Source organism: Taudactylus pleione, unplaced genomic scaffold (assembly GCF_031769625.1).
Source record: "Taudactylus pleione unplaced genomic scaffold, aTauple2 ptg000221l, whole genome shotgun sequence".
In the NCBI taxonomy this organism is placed as follows: domain Eukaryota; kingdom Metazoa; phylum Chordata; class Amphibia; order Anura; family Myobatrachidae; genus Taudactylus; species Taudactylus pleione.
This window is the reverse complement of record NW_028284623.1, coordinates 446,989-463,432: the sequence shown is the minus strand read 5'-3', so window position 1 is coordinate 463,432 and position 16,444 is coordinate 446,989. Positions and strand designations below refer to the sequence as shown.

At 48.5% G+C, this 16,444-nt stretch overlaps 1 protein-coding gene across 1 annotated transcript in view; it reads left to right on the top strand.

The window, feature by feature from the left end:
* LOC148517326 (F-actin-monooxygenase MICAL2-like) overlaps positions 1–16,444 on the top strand; it is a 122,822-nt gene that overhangs the window by 29,405 nt on the left and 76,973 nt on the right. The window contains exons 5-6 of the mRNA XM_088478837.1: positions 4,690–4,772; positions 5,530–6,637. Of these exons, the coding sequence (XP_088334963.1) occupies positions 4,690–4,772; positions 5,530–6,637 (1,191 nt within the window). The remainder of the gene's footprint in view (positions 1–4,689; positions 4,773–5,529; positions 6,638–16,444) is intronic.

Sequence of the window (16,444 nt, the reverse complement as noted above, 5' to 3'; positions counted from 1 at the left end):
TGGCTGCAGGGTGCCTGCCTCTAGCATATAACGGACACTACAGGCAGGCACTGCTACATTCATTCTGGCTGCAGGGTGCCTGCCTCTAGCATATAACGGACACTACAGGCAGGCACTGCTACATTCATTCTGGCTGCAGGGTGTCTGCCTCTAGCATATAACGGACACTACAGGCAGGCACTGCTACATTCATTCTGGCTGCAGGGTGCCTGCCTCTAGCATATAACGGACACTACAGGCAGGCACTGCTACATTCATTCTGGCTGCAGGGTGCCTGCCTCTAGCATATAACGGACACTACAGGCAGGCACTGCTACATTCATTCTGGCTGCCGGGTGTCTGCCTCTAGCATATAACGGACACTACAGGCAGGCACTGCTACATTCATTCAGCTGTCCTTACCTGAGCCTGAGGCCATGTCGGCCTACATTCAGGAAAATCTTCAAAAAGGATTCATTCGACCATCCTCCTCGCCAGCCTGTGCAGGGTTCTTCTTCGTGGCCAAAAAAGATGGAGGTCTGCGTCCCTGCATCGATTACCGGGGCTTAAATGACATAACTATCAAAAATTGTTATGCGATACCCCTCATCTCGGAATTGTTCGATCGTGTAAAGGGTGCCACGATATTCACCAAATTAGATCTACGAGGGGCCTATAACCTCATCAGGATCTGGGCCGGAGACGATTGGAAAACCGCATTTAATACCCGAGACGGTCATTTTGAATATTTGGTGGTGCCCTTTGGTCTCTGCAATGCCCCTGCTGTTTTCCAAAACTTTGTGAATGAGATTTTTCAGGACTTACTTTATGGTAGTATATTTAGATGACATCCTAATATTCTCCTCTAGTATTGACAAACACCGGGCTCAAGTCAAGGAGGTCCTGACTCGTCTACGCAAGAATCATCTGTACTGTAAGGCAGAGAAATGCTTGTTTGAGGTACAGACCGTTCCATTCCTTGGCTACATTCTCTCGGGTCCTGGCCTTGAGATGGATCCTAAGAAAGTACAGACTATTCTGGACTGGTCTCGCCCCAATTCGCTGAAGGCGGTACAAAGATTCCTGGGGTTCGCGAATTACTACCGGAAATTCATCAAGAGGTTTTCCACCCTTACGGAACCCATTTCCTCTTTAACTCGAAAAGGGGCGACCCCATCGCAATGGCCTCCGGAGGCTGAAACTGCCTTTCAAATCCTGAAGCAAGCCTTTATTTCGGCTCTGGTGCTGAGACAACCGGACGTTAACAGCCCGTTCTTTCTAGAAGTAGACGTGTCCTCTGAAGCTGTGGGTGCAGTACTCTCTCAGAAATTCGAGGATAACAAATTCCATCCTTTTTTTCTCGAAGAAGTTTTCTCTAGCCGAGAGAAATTGCCCCATTGGGGAGCAGGAATTGTTGCCAATTAAATTGGCCTTTGAGGAATGGCGGTATCTTCTCAAAGGGGCCATGTTCCCCATCACTGTTTATACAGATCATCGAGACCTATTGTATATGAAAAACATCCAGTGCCTAAGTCCTCGTCTGGCTCGTTGGGCAATTTTCTTTTCCCGTTTCAATTTTACTTCTTATCGTCCTGGTTCACTCAACCAAAAGGCGGATGCTCTCTTCCGTTCCTTCTCCTCTGAAACATCCACTGAACATATTAAAGAAACTCCAGTTCTGGAATCCAAAGTATTCGCCAATACCTGCATTCAACCCCCTCCTCGGAGAACCTTTGTGACACCGGATCTACGCAAACAACTATTGAATTGGGCTCATGCCTCTCTCTTTTCCGGACACACAGGTATCCGTAAAACCCTGGAATTCCTACAACGTCATATTGGTGGTCCGCCATGAAGTCCGAAATAACAGAGTATGTTTCCTCATGCCCACAGTGTGCTCAACATAAAATATCCAGGCAGGCTCCAGCCGGTATCCTACTGTCTCTCTCTGTACCGCTTCGCCCCTGGACACACCTATCCATGGACTTTGTAACTGACTTACCTATATCCAACGGGTTCACCACCATCTGGGTAGTGGTGGATCGGTTCTCGAAAATGGTACACTATATTCCTCTGAAGAAACTTCCCTCCGCTCCAGAGCTAGCTCAATTATTTGTCGTCAACATCTTCCGTCTACATGGTTTTCCGACTGAGATTGTCTCAGATCGCGGGGTACAGTTCGTGGCAAAATTCTGGAGGGCCCTCTGTTCCATCTTTCAAGTTAAATTAAAATTTTCCACGGCCTATCACCCCCAGTCTAATGGTTCCACGGAGAGGGTCAATCAGGACCTGGAGACTTTTCTACGAATCCATATGTCCTCGTCTCAAGATAACTGGGCGGACACTCTACCCTGGGCAGAGTTTGCTCACAATAGTTCGTACCATTCGTCCACAGGTCGTACTCCATTCTTCACAGTTTTTGGCCTGCATCCCAGAGTACCAGAATTTAAAGAATTGCCTATGTTTGATGTACCAGCAGTGACCTCTAAACTACAGAATTTTTTGCAAATATGGTCTCAAGTCCATTCCGCTCTACGAAAAACCTCAGACCGTTACAAAGTTGGAGCCGATAGGAAGAGAAGAGCGGTGCCCAGCCTAAAGGAGGGCGACCTTGTCTGGCTTTGTACCCGTAATCTTCGCCTCAAGATTCCGTCCATGAAGTTTGCCCCTCGCGTCATTGGTCCGTTTCCTATCACTCAAGTGATTAACCCAGTGGCCTACAAACTAAAGCTTCCACCCTACCTCAGAGTACCAAATTCCTTTCACATTTCCTTGTTGAAACCTCTTGTCCTAAACCGCTTCCGGAAAATTCCTCCATGCTCCCCTAAAGTCTGCACTGAGCGAGATGTACAATTTGAAGTCAAGCAGATCTTGGACTCTCGTTTTCGCTATGGTCAACTTCAGTACCTGTTGGATTGGAGAGGTTATGGGCCAGAAGTACGACAGAGGATGTCCATGCTCCTCGATTAGTACGTCAGTTCCATACGAAGAATCCTGAAAAACCCAAGAGGAGGCCTCTCATAAAGGGGGGGGGGACTGTCACGATTCGGGCTGTCAGGCTGCCAGGATTGCAACTCTTACCTCGCCGGGCGCTCTGGCGTGGTCCCTTCGGCGGTGGAGCAGGGTCCTGGAGAGCGGCGCTGGGCACAGGGGGTCTCCACAGACTAAGGGGGCTCATCTGGAGGGAGGTGTGAGCAAGTGAAACTGACAGTGCAGAGACTACTGGGCGCGGCCATGTTGGATTTTGGTCAATCAGGTTTTGGAGCCAATCAGATCACAGCTGTCCTGGGAGTGTTTTGCAGCCAATCCTCCACTACCTGAGGGTACTAAAGGGCTGTCAAGAGGTCCTTTAGTTGCCAGTGCAACGTCTGTCACAGCATAGCTGTGAGCTAGTTCCTGTGCTCCCTTGCTCCATACTTTCTGCAGTTCCAGAGTGTCTCAGTGTTACCACCTCATAGCTCTGTACCTCGCCTGCCTCTGCGTTCCAGCCTGCCACCTGTAACCGCTGCCCGCTGCGGACCAACCGACCCCGGTCGCTGAGTATAGTCCGCATTCCTTCAGCGACACCTCGCCCTCCGTGTACCCACTCACCTCATGAGTCATACTCTGTTAAGACCAGCTGCCTTCCAGTATCAACAAACAAGCCTCCATTCCGCATCCGACTCCACTCCGGGTCCAAGCCCACGCCATACCGTGACACAAGGCAGCCTAAATAAGCATATCCGGTGCACATCACAAAGGATGGAGCCAGGAGCAATGTCTGTGCATGGTGTTGGGATTGCTACAGGCTGTTTACCGTTTCTCACCTACGAAATAATGCATCAGACTGATGGTGGTTTTATAATGTATTATATTTGTTTTGCACTTTTCATGCATTTATTAATATGCAAAATATTTATAAAGCAGAAAAGTGGAATGGGCGCTCAGTATAACCTAACCACAAGTCTAGGTATAGCGTATATACCCCTCATTGTAAATTCCTGAGTGTACAGATCATCAAGGCCCCCATATAGATTCTGCTGGTCCTGCTGTGTGTGTGCAGTACCACTCACAACCTGTGGAGGGAGCTCTGCCCCTTCCAGATAATGAAATATCCTGAATTTCCAAAACAGAAAGTCTGTGAGCGATTCTCGCTGCTAAAAGAATTTGAAAAATGTTGCATGAAATAATTTTCCCTCACCCAGAAAAGGAGGTCAGGTCCGAGGGGCTACAGATGTGTTCATGAGAGTTTCTGTGCAGCATCTCCCAGTAATGTGTCTCCAAGACTGTACAGTAATCCCAGGGAAGCTCCCTGACCCGAGAGGCAGACAGGACACAGTCCCTGTGACAGCGAGGAGATGGCCTCAGATCGGTCACTAAGGGGTAGATGTGAGAGGCTGCGGCTCTGAGATCGGCCAGCTGACCCGTGCTTTAATGTAGCAATCTATTATTAGACAAGACCAGGCTGATTATGCCTATTAACAGACTGATACTGTATTTATTTATTATTACTTTATAACATGGGGAAGTCTCGCACGGGACTCACCGATGTCTCAAAGCTGCAGCCTATCACATTCACATTTAAGTCTTTAGTTTTTTTACACAGTAAGATAATTTCTTAGCACAGATATATATATATATATATATATATATATATAGTTATGGGACCATATATTGCCACTTGCATGTATTATAGCTATGTATGTATTATATCTATGTATGTATTTCCAGCATTGCCTCTTCTCATTGGGAAAAGACCATCTAACACTCCTACAGAGGGTTTGCCCGACGCCCTGAGCTCGCCGGATGATGAGGTAAGTTATCACTATCACTTAGACAGAGAGGGCCTCATTCTGAGTTGCGGGGCTGCTCACGCATCTTTAAGTACTTACCAGCGATGCTGACATTTCGATAAGTGAGCGGCAGCAGGGCGTACCCAATGTAAGAGAAACATTCCATGGGTGTGTTGCGGGCGTGTAGTCACAATTGCGTCCTATGTAAGCACAGGGCACGCCCAATTCAGGGTGTATCTCCTGCACACAGCATGGGGAAGATGGCGGATGCTCTCGCAGATGGCGGGCTGGGGGCGGTGCGATTGCATAGATGCCTCTGACCCCGAATACGGTGGCATTAGCATTCCATTCGCAGCGGGCGTCCAGGATTGTGTTTGCCTCCTGTGCAGAATATTGTGCATGAGGACTGTGTCCCAGTGTATTTGTTGTTCTCTGTCTCCTTCTCACATTTACATCACAGTTACTGAAAACCCAACAAGCTTCCTAAAGGGAACGCGGCAGCAGTCACAGCACAGAGCCCATCTCCAGCTGCTGCACAATATCAGCCATTCCAGAAGATGGAACAAGGGCGTCTGTACTTCCGGAATTGGTGCAAATAGCAACGTATTGCAGGGACACATTTTTGCACGGTTGGAAATGACCCCTGTTATGTTTCTCTGAAATGGGCGAATTGGCAAATGGAAAATGTTCTGTCTATTCCCAATCCTATTACTGTGAAGTTGCATGATATTGTTAGCTCCTATGCTCATACTAATACATAAACGTTTATGTCATACAGGTGTTCAACAAAGATACTTCTGAACATTTCAGAGACTCTCATGTTCCAAATATGAGTGAGAAGGTTTACGAGGAGGAATATCAGGGGATACCGTCATATGTTCCTCATCACAAGGCTCTTCTGGGCAACGGTACAGCCCCAAACCTTGGTGAACACGGGTCATCCAATGCTCTACATCCAAGTTCATACCACCATTACACATACAACAGATCTGGTCTTGGTGGAGGCAGAGATGCGGACCTCGCCCAAGATCCTCTGTCGGAGCATCTCAGCGATAGCAGCGATGTGTTTGAGAAAGAGGAGAGAACAGATGAACGGAATAAGCTGCCACAACTTGACCAAAACAGACCTCAAAACTCAACACTTAAGAAGTTGGTTCTGTCGGAGGAGGAAAAATCCAAACTTCTAGACTGGAGCTCTGCAAATCCTCGGCCAGCAGCCAGGGACACGCGTGAGCAAGCCACTTTTCGTGTCAGTAATGATCCAGGAGGGGAGCCAGAGAGCAGAAGCAGATCGACATTTACCATCTTGTCCAATGCAATAAAGCGATCTTTTAATCGCTCTGTGAGTTCTTCGTCAGAAAGCCCAAGACACATTTCACCTGCTAAAACCAAGCCGATGGCGCCGACTGGCTATTTTCATTTTCCTGGTTCATTTTTCAGAAGAAGCCAGAGTAATTCAGAAGGTCAGACCAACCCCAATGATACTGAAATGAAGTCTTTGCCCAACCACTTGTCCTCATCTGGCAATAATTTCAAGGTCCCCAATGATGGGGCTCTCAGGAATGTTGGACCTTTATCCTCCCAGAACATGAAGCAAGATTCTTCTAAAGTAGAAGACATGCCAAAGATGTTAGAAAAGTTCACCATAAGGGAGAATCATCAAAGTAGTACGAATTCCGATTTGCCTTTCAGGAATAGAAGAAACTCTATATTTTCCTCTCTGCGACTAATAAGCAAAGCCCCCGAGAACCCAGCGAATGCGCCATCAAATGACACGTGGTATGTTCCCTGGAACCTTAGGAAGAAAGCCAATGAGAAAGAATTGGGAGAGGGGGCTCACACAAGTTCCTTAGGTGCTCTGAAACTTCCACCTGTGGCCCAACCAGGTAAGACAATAGGTAGAAAGCACATGACAGATTACTGATGGTGTGTAGAGGACCCAATCACAGTTATACCAAGGGTCCAGACATTTCCAGCTATTCCCCTTTATCTGCCCCATTAATGCCTCATTCCACAGTCATAAAAATAATTGTAAAAGAGATTCTCCTTTCCCTGAATTGTGGTAGATGTCCCAGACGGAGATCAAGCCAGAGCAGAACATTAATATGGGACCACCTCCTGTTGCGTCATTACATCGCTTCAACCTGCAGATCAGAGTGGTAGCTATTGGGGCTGGGACATGGGAGCAGGAGAACATTGCTGGGTGGAAGAAACATAAGGTTTACTACGGTTTGGGAATGGTGGATGTCCGGGCGGCGCCCAGTAGGATACCCTTACTCCTGCAGCCTAAGGAGAGAACCCCATAAAATTGCTGGAGGAAGGCAGAGCAGCCATCTTGGTTATAACATGATAAGATGTGTCCCTTACTCCCCTAACAGGAGCTATACAGTGTTCTGGGACTGTCCTGATAATGTCTCAGCTTTGACCACTATACTGATGGAGCTTTTACTCACACCGGGCGTGATGCATGACGTTGATTATGCCGGTATGCATGAAAACCACCACAAAGGAACATTCTGTAAGAGCGGCCCTTTGCGAATGAGCGACTTCCTGGTCTATGAACGGTGATGCAGAATGGTGCACGCGCCGCAGGGGGTGCTGGGAGGGATCCGATTGGAACCCTCTCACAGCACTCTCCGAGTAGAGGCCCATAGGCTTCTATAGGGTAACGCCATCAGAAGATGGCGTGACCCACCGCATCCAAGTGATGCACTCAAACCTGCATTCTCAAAGGTTCAGGCGCATTTCTCAAGTAGCTGCATCTGTAAATACATAGTACATATTTATTTATTAGTGGCATAAAAAAACATACAACTACTGTCCTGGATAAACAAATCGCATAACGATTTGCTCTGGTGCAGACAATAACTGACAAAAAAAGTTGCAAAAATGATTCAAAATAAAATGTAAAATGAAATAAATGTAAAGCAGTATCGCATAGTAAATAGGACATAATAATTGATATACCTAAATCTAAAGCATAAAAAAAGATATAAACTTCTGTTAAGTTGCAACGCGTTTCACAGCATCCAGCCGTTTCTTGAGGCAATGAAATGTTCAATTGTCGTCTGAGGAAGTGGCCGGAGACAAGTCCCAGGACATGGTATAGCTCCTGTTAGGCACAGTCTGGTCACGGTGTAGCTCCTGTTTGGCACAGTCTGGTCACGGTAAAGCTCCTGTTAGGCACAGTCTGGACACCGTATAGCTCCTGGTAGGCACAGTCTGGACACGGTATAACTCCTGCTAGGCACAGTCTGGTCACTGTATTGCTCCTGTTAGGCACAGTCTGGTCACTGTATTGCTCCTGTTAGGCACAGTCTGGAAACGGTATAGCTCCTGCTAGGCACATTCTGGTCACGGTATAGCGCCTGTTAGGCACAGTCTGGACACGGTATAGCTCTTGTTAGGCACAGTCTGGTCACAGTATAGCTCTTGTTAGGCACAGTCTGGTCACAGTATAGCTCCTGTTAGGCACAGTCTGGTCACGGTGTAGCTCCTGTTTGGCACAGTCTGGTCACGGTAAAGCTCCTGTTAGGCACAGTCTGGACACGGTATAGCTCCTGGTAGGCACAGTCTGGACACGGTATAGCTCCTGCTAGGCACAGTCTGGTCACTGTATTGCTCCTGTTAGGCACAGTCTGGTCACTGTATTGCTCCTGTTAGGCACAGTCTGGAAACGGTATAGCTCCTGCTAGGCACATTCTGGTCACGGTATAGCGCCTGTTAGGCACAGTCTGGACACGGTATAGCTCTTGTTAGGCACAGTCTGGTCACGGTATAGCTCTTATTAGGCACAGTCTTGACACGTTATAGCTCCTGTTAGGCACAGTCTGGTCACGGTATAGCTCCTGTTAGGCACAGTCTGGTCACGGTATAGCTCTTGTTAGGCACAGTCTGGTCACAGTATAGCTCCTGTTAGGCACAGTCTGGACACGGTATAGCTCCTGGTAGGCACAGTCTGGACACGGTATAGCTCCTGTTAGGCACTGCCTGGACACGGTATATCTCCTGTTAGGCACAGTCTGGTCACGGTATATCTCCTGTTAGGCACAGTCTGGTCACGGTATAGCTCCTGTTAGGCACAGTCTGGTCACGGTATAGCTCCTGTTAGGCACAGTCTGGTCACGGTATAGCTCCTGTTAGGCACAATCTGGTCACGGTATAGCTCTTGTTAGGCACAGTCTGGTCACGGTATAGCTCTTGTTAGGCACAGTCTGGTCACAGTATAGCTCCTGTTAGGCACAGTCTGGTCACGGTATAGCTCCTGTTAGGCACAGTCTGGTCACGGTATAGCTCCTGTTAGGCACAATCTGGTCACGGTATAGCTCTTGTTAGGCACAGTCTGGTCACGGTATAGCTCTTGTTAGGCACAGTCTGGTCACAGTATAGCTCCTGTTAGGCACAGTCTGGTCACAGTATAGCTCCTGTTAGGCACAGTCTGGACACGGTATAGCTCCTGCTAGGGACAGTCTGGACACGGTATAGCTCCTGTTAGGCACTGCCTGGACACGGTATATCTCCTGTTAGGCACAGTCTGGTCACGGTATATCTCCTGTTAGGCACAGTCTGGTCACGGTATAGCTCCTGTTAGGCACAATCTGGTCACGGTATAGCTCCTGTTAGGCACAGTCTGGTCACGGTATAGCTCTTGTTAGGCACAGTCTGGTCACGGTATAGCTCCTGTTAGGCACAGTCTGTATATAACCAAGATTGTAGTATACCCTCTTCCGGCGCTGGAGAATTGGTTGTCAACCAGAAATTGTGGGGCCCGGACTAAAAAAATAGGCAGGCCCTCTCCACGGGGGATGAGCCAAAGGTGGTCAGAATTGTGGACAATGTGGGTGAAGCTAAACTGTGGGGGGAGGAGACATCAATTGGTGCATAAACCAGTTTAAAAATTCTCAAAGTTTGGGCTGGAGAAGGAAGGATGGACATGGGGCACAGGGAAGGCTGGACTGGGGGGGGGGCACAGGGCAGGGAATGCTGGACCTTAATAGGGGGGCACAGGGCAGGAAAGGCTGGCTGGACTGAGGGGGGCAGGGAAGGGAACTCTAGCTGTACTGGGGGACGGGCACAGGGACTGGGGAGGGCAGGGAAGGCTGGTTGGATTGGGAGGCACAGGGCGGGGAAGGCTGGCTGGATTAGGGGGGCACAGAAAGGGGAAGGCTGGCTGGATTAGAGGGGGCACAGGGAAGGCTGGCTGTACTAGGTGGGGGCACAGGGCAAGGAAGGCTGGCTGGAGTGGGAGGAGGGTGCAGGGAAGGCTAGCTGCGCTAGGTGGAGGGGGATAGGGACTATGTACCTACCTTGTTTCTTCAGCGGGCCCGGAGAGAGCAGGGGCCCCAAGCGGCAGCGGTGCAGATATGTACTGGCAGCCAGATAGAAGCAAATACGGTGCCAGCTGCAAGCCAGTCACAGCTCGCGGAACGGCAGCGAATCAGAAATGGTTGCTGGCACCATATTTGAAATTTCGCCGGTGGCGCTGTTTCTCCTCGACTGCGCTGTTTCTCCCCGGCTGGTCCCCCCGCTCTCTCCAGGCCCAGCAGTCTCCCCTCTCTCTCCAGGCCCCGCAGTCCCCCCGCTCTCTCCAGGCCCAGCAGTCCCCCCGCTCTCTCCGGCCCAGCAGTCCCCCCGCTCTCTCCGGCCCAGCAGTCCCCCCGCTCTCTTCGGGCCCAGCAGTCCCCCCGCTCTCTCCGGGCCCAGCAGTCCCCCCGCTCTCTCTGGGCCCAGCAGTCTCCGCGCTCTCTCCGGGCCCAGCAGTCTCCGCTCTCTCCCCGGGCCCAGCAGTCCCCCCGCTCTCTCCGGGCCCAGCATTCTCCCCGCTCTCTCCGGGCCCAGCAGTCTCCCCGCTCTCTCCGGGCCCAGCAGTCCCCCCGCTCTCTCCGGGCCCAGCAGTCCCCCCGCTCTCTCCGGGCCCAGCAGTCCCCCCGCTCTCTCCGGGCCCAGCAGTCCCCCCGCTCTCTCCGGGCCCAGCAGTCCCCCCGCTCTCTCCGGGCCCAGCAGTCTCCCCGCTCTCTCCGGGCCCAGCAGTCTCCCCGCTCTCTCCGGGCCCAGCAGTCCCCCCGCTCTCTCCGGGCCCAGCAGTCCCCCCGCTCTCTCCGGGCCCAGCAGTCCCCCCGCTCTCTGCGGGCCCAGCAGTCTCCCCGCTCTCTCCGGGCCCAGCAGTCTCCCCGCTCTCTCCGGGCCCAGCAGTCTCCCCGCTCTCTCCGGGCCCAGCAGTCCCCCCGCTCTCTCCGGGCCCAGCAGTCCCCCCGCTCTCTGCGGGCCCAGCAGTCCCCCCGCTCTCTCCGGGCCCAGCAGTCTCCCCGCTCTCTCCGGGCCCAGCAGTCTCCCCGCTCTCTCCGGGCCCAGCAGTCCCCCCTTCCTCTGATGGAGGCCCTGGCTGGAGATGTTCCTTTTCTTACTACAATTTGGGCCCCGGCTGGAGGTATAGTGAAGCAATTTGAGTCGTAGGAGAAACACGCTATATAAATAAACTTATTACTTACAAGAGTAGCCCGGTATCTTCATCTGTGAGCTGCGTGCTGTAGATACACAGTATAAATACGAAGAGAAAGAAATGAGTCAGGGGTCGGGCGCCATGACAGTGGAAGCGATCAGGATAATATTCTGTAGATGGTGATTTTTAGCATTCTCAAACAGTTTTTACAACCTCACATTGGATTCATTATAATGACAGAGGGCAGAATATACATCAGTATGACCTAACAAAGATGGCAGATTATTCCCTGACTATCACTGAGAGCTGAGCAGCGTCCAACCAGCGATAACGTCTGTCCCTGCACAGGGAACGGGGGACAAGTAATGAGCGATACATCAGGTGTTCATACAAATTACCATGTCCCCCCCCCCTCTTACTGCTGCCATTGTATAAGGGGGTGTATTTACACATGAGAAGTATGGATGCTACACACATCTGTCACCCCCTATATTACATTACACTTCTTTATTACTCTGAACAAATACGGTTCATCATCTATCTGATATCACCAAAACATATTGCAGTAACGAGTCAGGGTGAGGTTCTGTCCTGGGCGCCTCTGACCAGCTGCAGAAATCCATTGGCGTGGAGGAAAAGGCTGTGTTATCACCCGTAAAAAAAAGAGGAATCGACACCCTAAATGCGCCTTTTCCAAACTCATTTGCATAATAATATTCACAAATTTTTATATTTTTTTTACATTTCTGGGAAAGTGCCAGAAATAAAGATATTTCTAAGAAAGTTTGGTAATTATTTATTCTTATTTGTGTACTGTATCTGCAGAATTGCAGGTCAGCAACACGAGCGCTGTATTGTGACATCACACTTCTGCGCTATTGTATTGCTCTTCCTTCGTGTGCTTTGGCTGTCCCTCACTTACACCGTTATCTCCTCCCCACTACCTACGCAGCACCCAACCCTTGGGCATTACTAGTAATTACTAACACAGCGTTGTGTATAAACCTTTTCCATGTCCTGCAGTGGTCTGTACCGTAAGTCACTTTGTTCTCGTTCTGTTCATACTATTTATGTACCTTATAAGGTGCTGCAGACCCCTTGTGGCGCTATATATATATATATATATATATACATACAGTCAGGTGCATAAATATTGGGACATTGACAGAATTTTCATATTTTGGCCTCTAGTCACCACCACAATGGCTTTGAAATGAAACAAACAAGATGTGCTTCACCTGCAGACTTTCAGATTTAATTTGAGGGTAATTACATCCAAATCAGGTGAACGGTGTAGGAATTACAACGCTTTCTATATGTGCCTCCCACTTTTTAAGGGGCCAAAAGTAATGGGACTATCAACTCAAAAGCTATTTCATGGACAGGTGTGGGCTATTCCCTCGTTATCTCATTATCAATTAAGCAGGTAAAAGGTCTGGAGTTGATTCTAGGTGTGACATTTGCATTTGGAATCTGTTGCTGTCGACTCTCAATATGGGATCCAAACAGCTGTCACTATCAGTGAAGCCATCATTAGGCTGAAAAATCAAAACAAACCCATCAGAAAGAGATAGCAAAAACATTAGGTGTGGCCAAATCAACTGTTTGGAACATTCTTAAAAAAAGAAAGAACGCACCGGAGAGCTCAGCCACACCAAAACACCAAAAGACCCGGAAGACCACGGAAAACAACTGTGGTGGATGACAGAAGAATTATTTCCCTGGTGAAGAAAAACCCCTTCACAACAGTTGGCCATATCAAAAACACTCTCCAGGAGGTAGGTGTATATGTGTCAAAGTCAACAATCAAGAGAAGACTTCACAAGAGTGAATATAGAGGGTTCACCACAAGATGTAAACCATTGGTGAGCCACAAAAACAGGAAGACCAGATTAGAGTTTGCCAAACAACATCTGAAAAAGCCATTACAGTTCTGGAACAACATCCTATGGACAGATGAGACAAAGATCAACTTGTACCAGAGTGATGGGAAGAGAAGAAAAGGAAAGGAACTGCTCATGATCCAAAACATACCACCTCATCAGTGAAGCATGGTGGTGGTAGTGTCATGGCGTGGGCATGTATGGCTGCCAATGGAACTGGTTCCCTTGTATTTATTGATGATGTGACTGCTGACAAAAGCAGCAGAATGAATTCTGAAATGTTTCGGGCAATATTATAAGCTCATATTCAGTCAAATGCTTCAGAACTCATTGGACGGTGCTTCACAGTGCAGATGGACAATGACCCGAAGCATACTGCAAAAGCAACCAAAGAGTTTTTTAAGGATAAAAAGTGGAATGTTATGCAATGGTCAAGTCAATCCCCTGACCTGAATCAGATTGAGCATGCATTTCACTTGATGAAGACAAAACTGAAGGGAAAATGCCCCAAGAACAAGCAGGAACTGAAGACATTTGCAGTAGAGGCCTGGCAGAGCATCACCAGGGATGAAACCCAGCGTCTGGTGATGTATATGCGTTCCAGACTTCAGGCTGTAATTGCCTGCAAAGGATTTGCAACAAAGTATTAAAAAGTGAAAGTTAGATTTGGGATTGTTTAGTTTGTCCCATTACTTTTGGCCCCTTAAAAAGTGGGAGGCGCATATAGAAGCCGTTGTAATTCCTACACCGTTCACCTGATTTAGATGTAATTACCCTCAAATTAAATCTGAAAGTCTGCAGGTAAATCACATCTTGTTTGTTTCATTTCAAAGCCATTGTGGTGGTGAATAGAGGCCAAAATAAGAAAATTCTGTCACTGTCCCAATATTTATGCACCTGACTGTACATATATATATATATTTATTTATTAACAGTTTCTTATATAGCGCAGCATATTCCGTTGCGCTTTACAATTGTAAACATTAATAGAACAAAACTGGGTAATAATAACAGACAAATTTTTGGTCAGAAGGCCCTGCTCGCAAGCTTACAATGTATAGGATATATATATAAAAAAGGATAATAATAATAGTGCCTGCGTGAATAAAAATGGCGGCTCCCTGGGATGAATCTGATTGGAGAATTGCCAGCTAATGGTGCTAAGTGCCCACATCCATATACACATGTCCATACTGTGGGATGAGCTTCAGGATGATGAATTGCCCCCTTGGAGATGCTCACCCCGTTTAGCTGAAGGTCTCCTTCCCCTGCAAAATTAGTCCTCAAAGGTCATTAAGATAAAAGAGCAATAATAATGGAAAGTTGCAGTTATTATGGGACAGCCATATTGGCGAGACCGGTGACTTTCCATTTGGGCTTGTACGTCCCAGCACAGAAGACGCTTCTGATAGGTACAAAGTATACACCCAGCAGTAGCTATATACAGATGTGTCCTGCTACATTTCTGCGCCATACACCATGTAGTGCGCGGTGCTCCCTGCCGTGCCGCTGCTTGACGTTCTAAGTCGCATCATGCTGCAGTAAATGTAACGTACTGAAGCGCTGGAAAAGCCGCAGCGTGTGATACAACTTTCTGTCCACCAGATGTCACTTTTCCTAAACTGCACTGCACATGCGTCATATAGCTACTGTAGTGCCGCCTGCGGATTGGCTGATGGAACCTGTCATTGGTTAGACCTTACAGTAGTACTGAACTGCGTTATTCCATCAATCCAGAGCTGCAGGTGTTAGTGTAATAAAGGATTAACAAATGACATCGTCCCTTTCTGGGCCTCAAACCCGAGGGGCCGGCTGTGGAAAGCGCCCACCTTACTCGCCCACGCAAGCCAGCCATAGCAGCTGTTACACCTATTGTGTATGTCATGTCTAGTGTGCGTCTTTACACCAAGTACAATACAATGTCAGTAGTGGATTAGAGTCTAATGCAGCTGTGTGTCATAACATAGAGCTGAAGGGAGGGGGAAAGTGCGGAGCAATGCATAACGTTAAATATTGAACCTGAAATTGTCTCTCTTTATGAAAAGCTGCCCGTGCGTCTTTACACCACCTACCGAGTGTATGCAGTACGGATGGCCCACAGTGAGTACTATATAGTACAATGTCTATAGCAGTAAATGGCAGCTGGGTGGCATAACATAGAAATGAAAGGTGGTGGCAAGTCCGAAGCAATGTATTAAGTTGTGCAGAGTAACCTTAAGAATATTGAACTTGAATTGCTCTGTCGTTATGAAATGTTGCCCGTGCGTCCTCACACCAACGCAGATATATGTTCTTTTAAAACACAGGACTCACACACCAAATGATTTAATCCTGTACTGTAGATTACATAAAAAATACTGATTTACAAAATGACATCGTCCCTTCCCAGGTCTCAAACCCGAGGGGCCAGATGTGGAAAGCGTTTACATTACCCACTCGGCCAAGCAAGTCAGCCATAGCAGCTGTTACACCTACTGCGTGCGTCTTTACAGCATTGTGTACATTATAATGTCAGTAGCAGTTTATAGTTTAAATGCAGCTGGGTGTCATAATATGGAGATGACGGGATGAATAATGTGTGGAACAATAAATAAAGTTGAACAGAGTACAGTACTTTAAGAGTATTGAACCTGAAATGATCTCTCTTTATGAAAAGCTGCCCGTGCATCTCTAATCCAGGCGTCTTTACACCACTTACCAACAGTATACCATACGGACGGCCTGTAATGAGTACAATACAATGTATATAATGTCACCAAATAATTTAATCCTTTAATCCTGTATTGTAGATAAAAAAAAATGAAAATACTGATTCACAAAATGACATTGGACCTCATTCAGACCCGGTCACAAGCGCTGAGCACTCGCAACCGGGTCAATGTTTAGGCCCTGCGCACGCGCAGCGGCCGCACTGCGCATGCGCAAGCCCCGAAGCGAGAGAGAATTTCTCTCGCTCCGGAGCTCACTACAAAAGGGGCGGCTTTCAATGTTGATTGACAGCTCGCCCCGTTTAGTAGGCGGGGAGGGGGGTGGTTTCACAAACTGAGGCATTCCTTAAGGAACACATGCCGTTTTGTGGGTGGCTGCACTGACATCAGCAGTGATGTCAGTGGGGAGCTTCCTGCTCGATCAGAGCAGGAAGCTCCCTGGGGCTTGCGGTTTGCCAAGACCCAACCTTAGGGTCTTGTCGCAAGCCCTGATGAGACCATCGTTACCATCGTTAGCGACCAGGAGGCCGCACTTGAAAAGTCAAGCGGTCGCCCACATTCAGAGCGAGTGCCCGCTTCTTGCGACTGCCTCTGAATGAGGGCCATTGTCCCTTTCCAGGCCTCGAACCCATGGGGCCGGCTGTGGAAAGCGCTCACCTTACT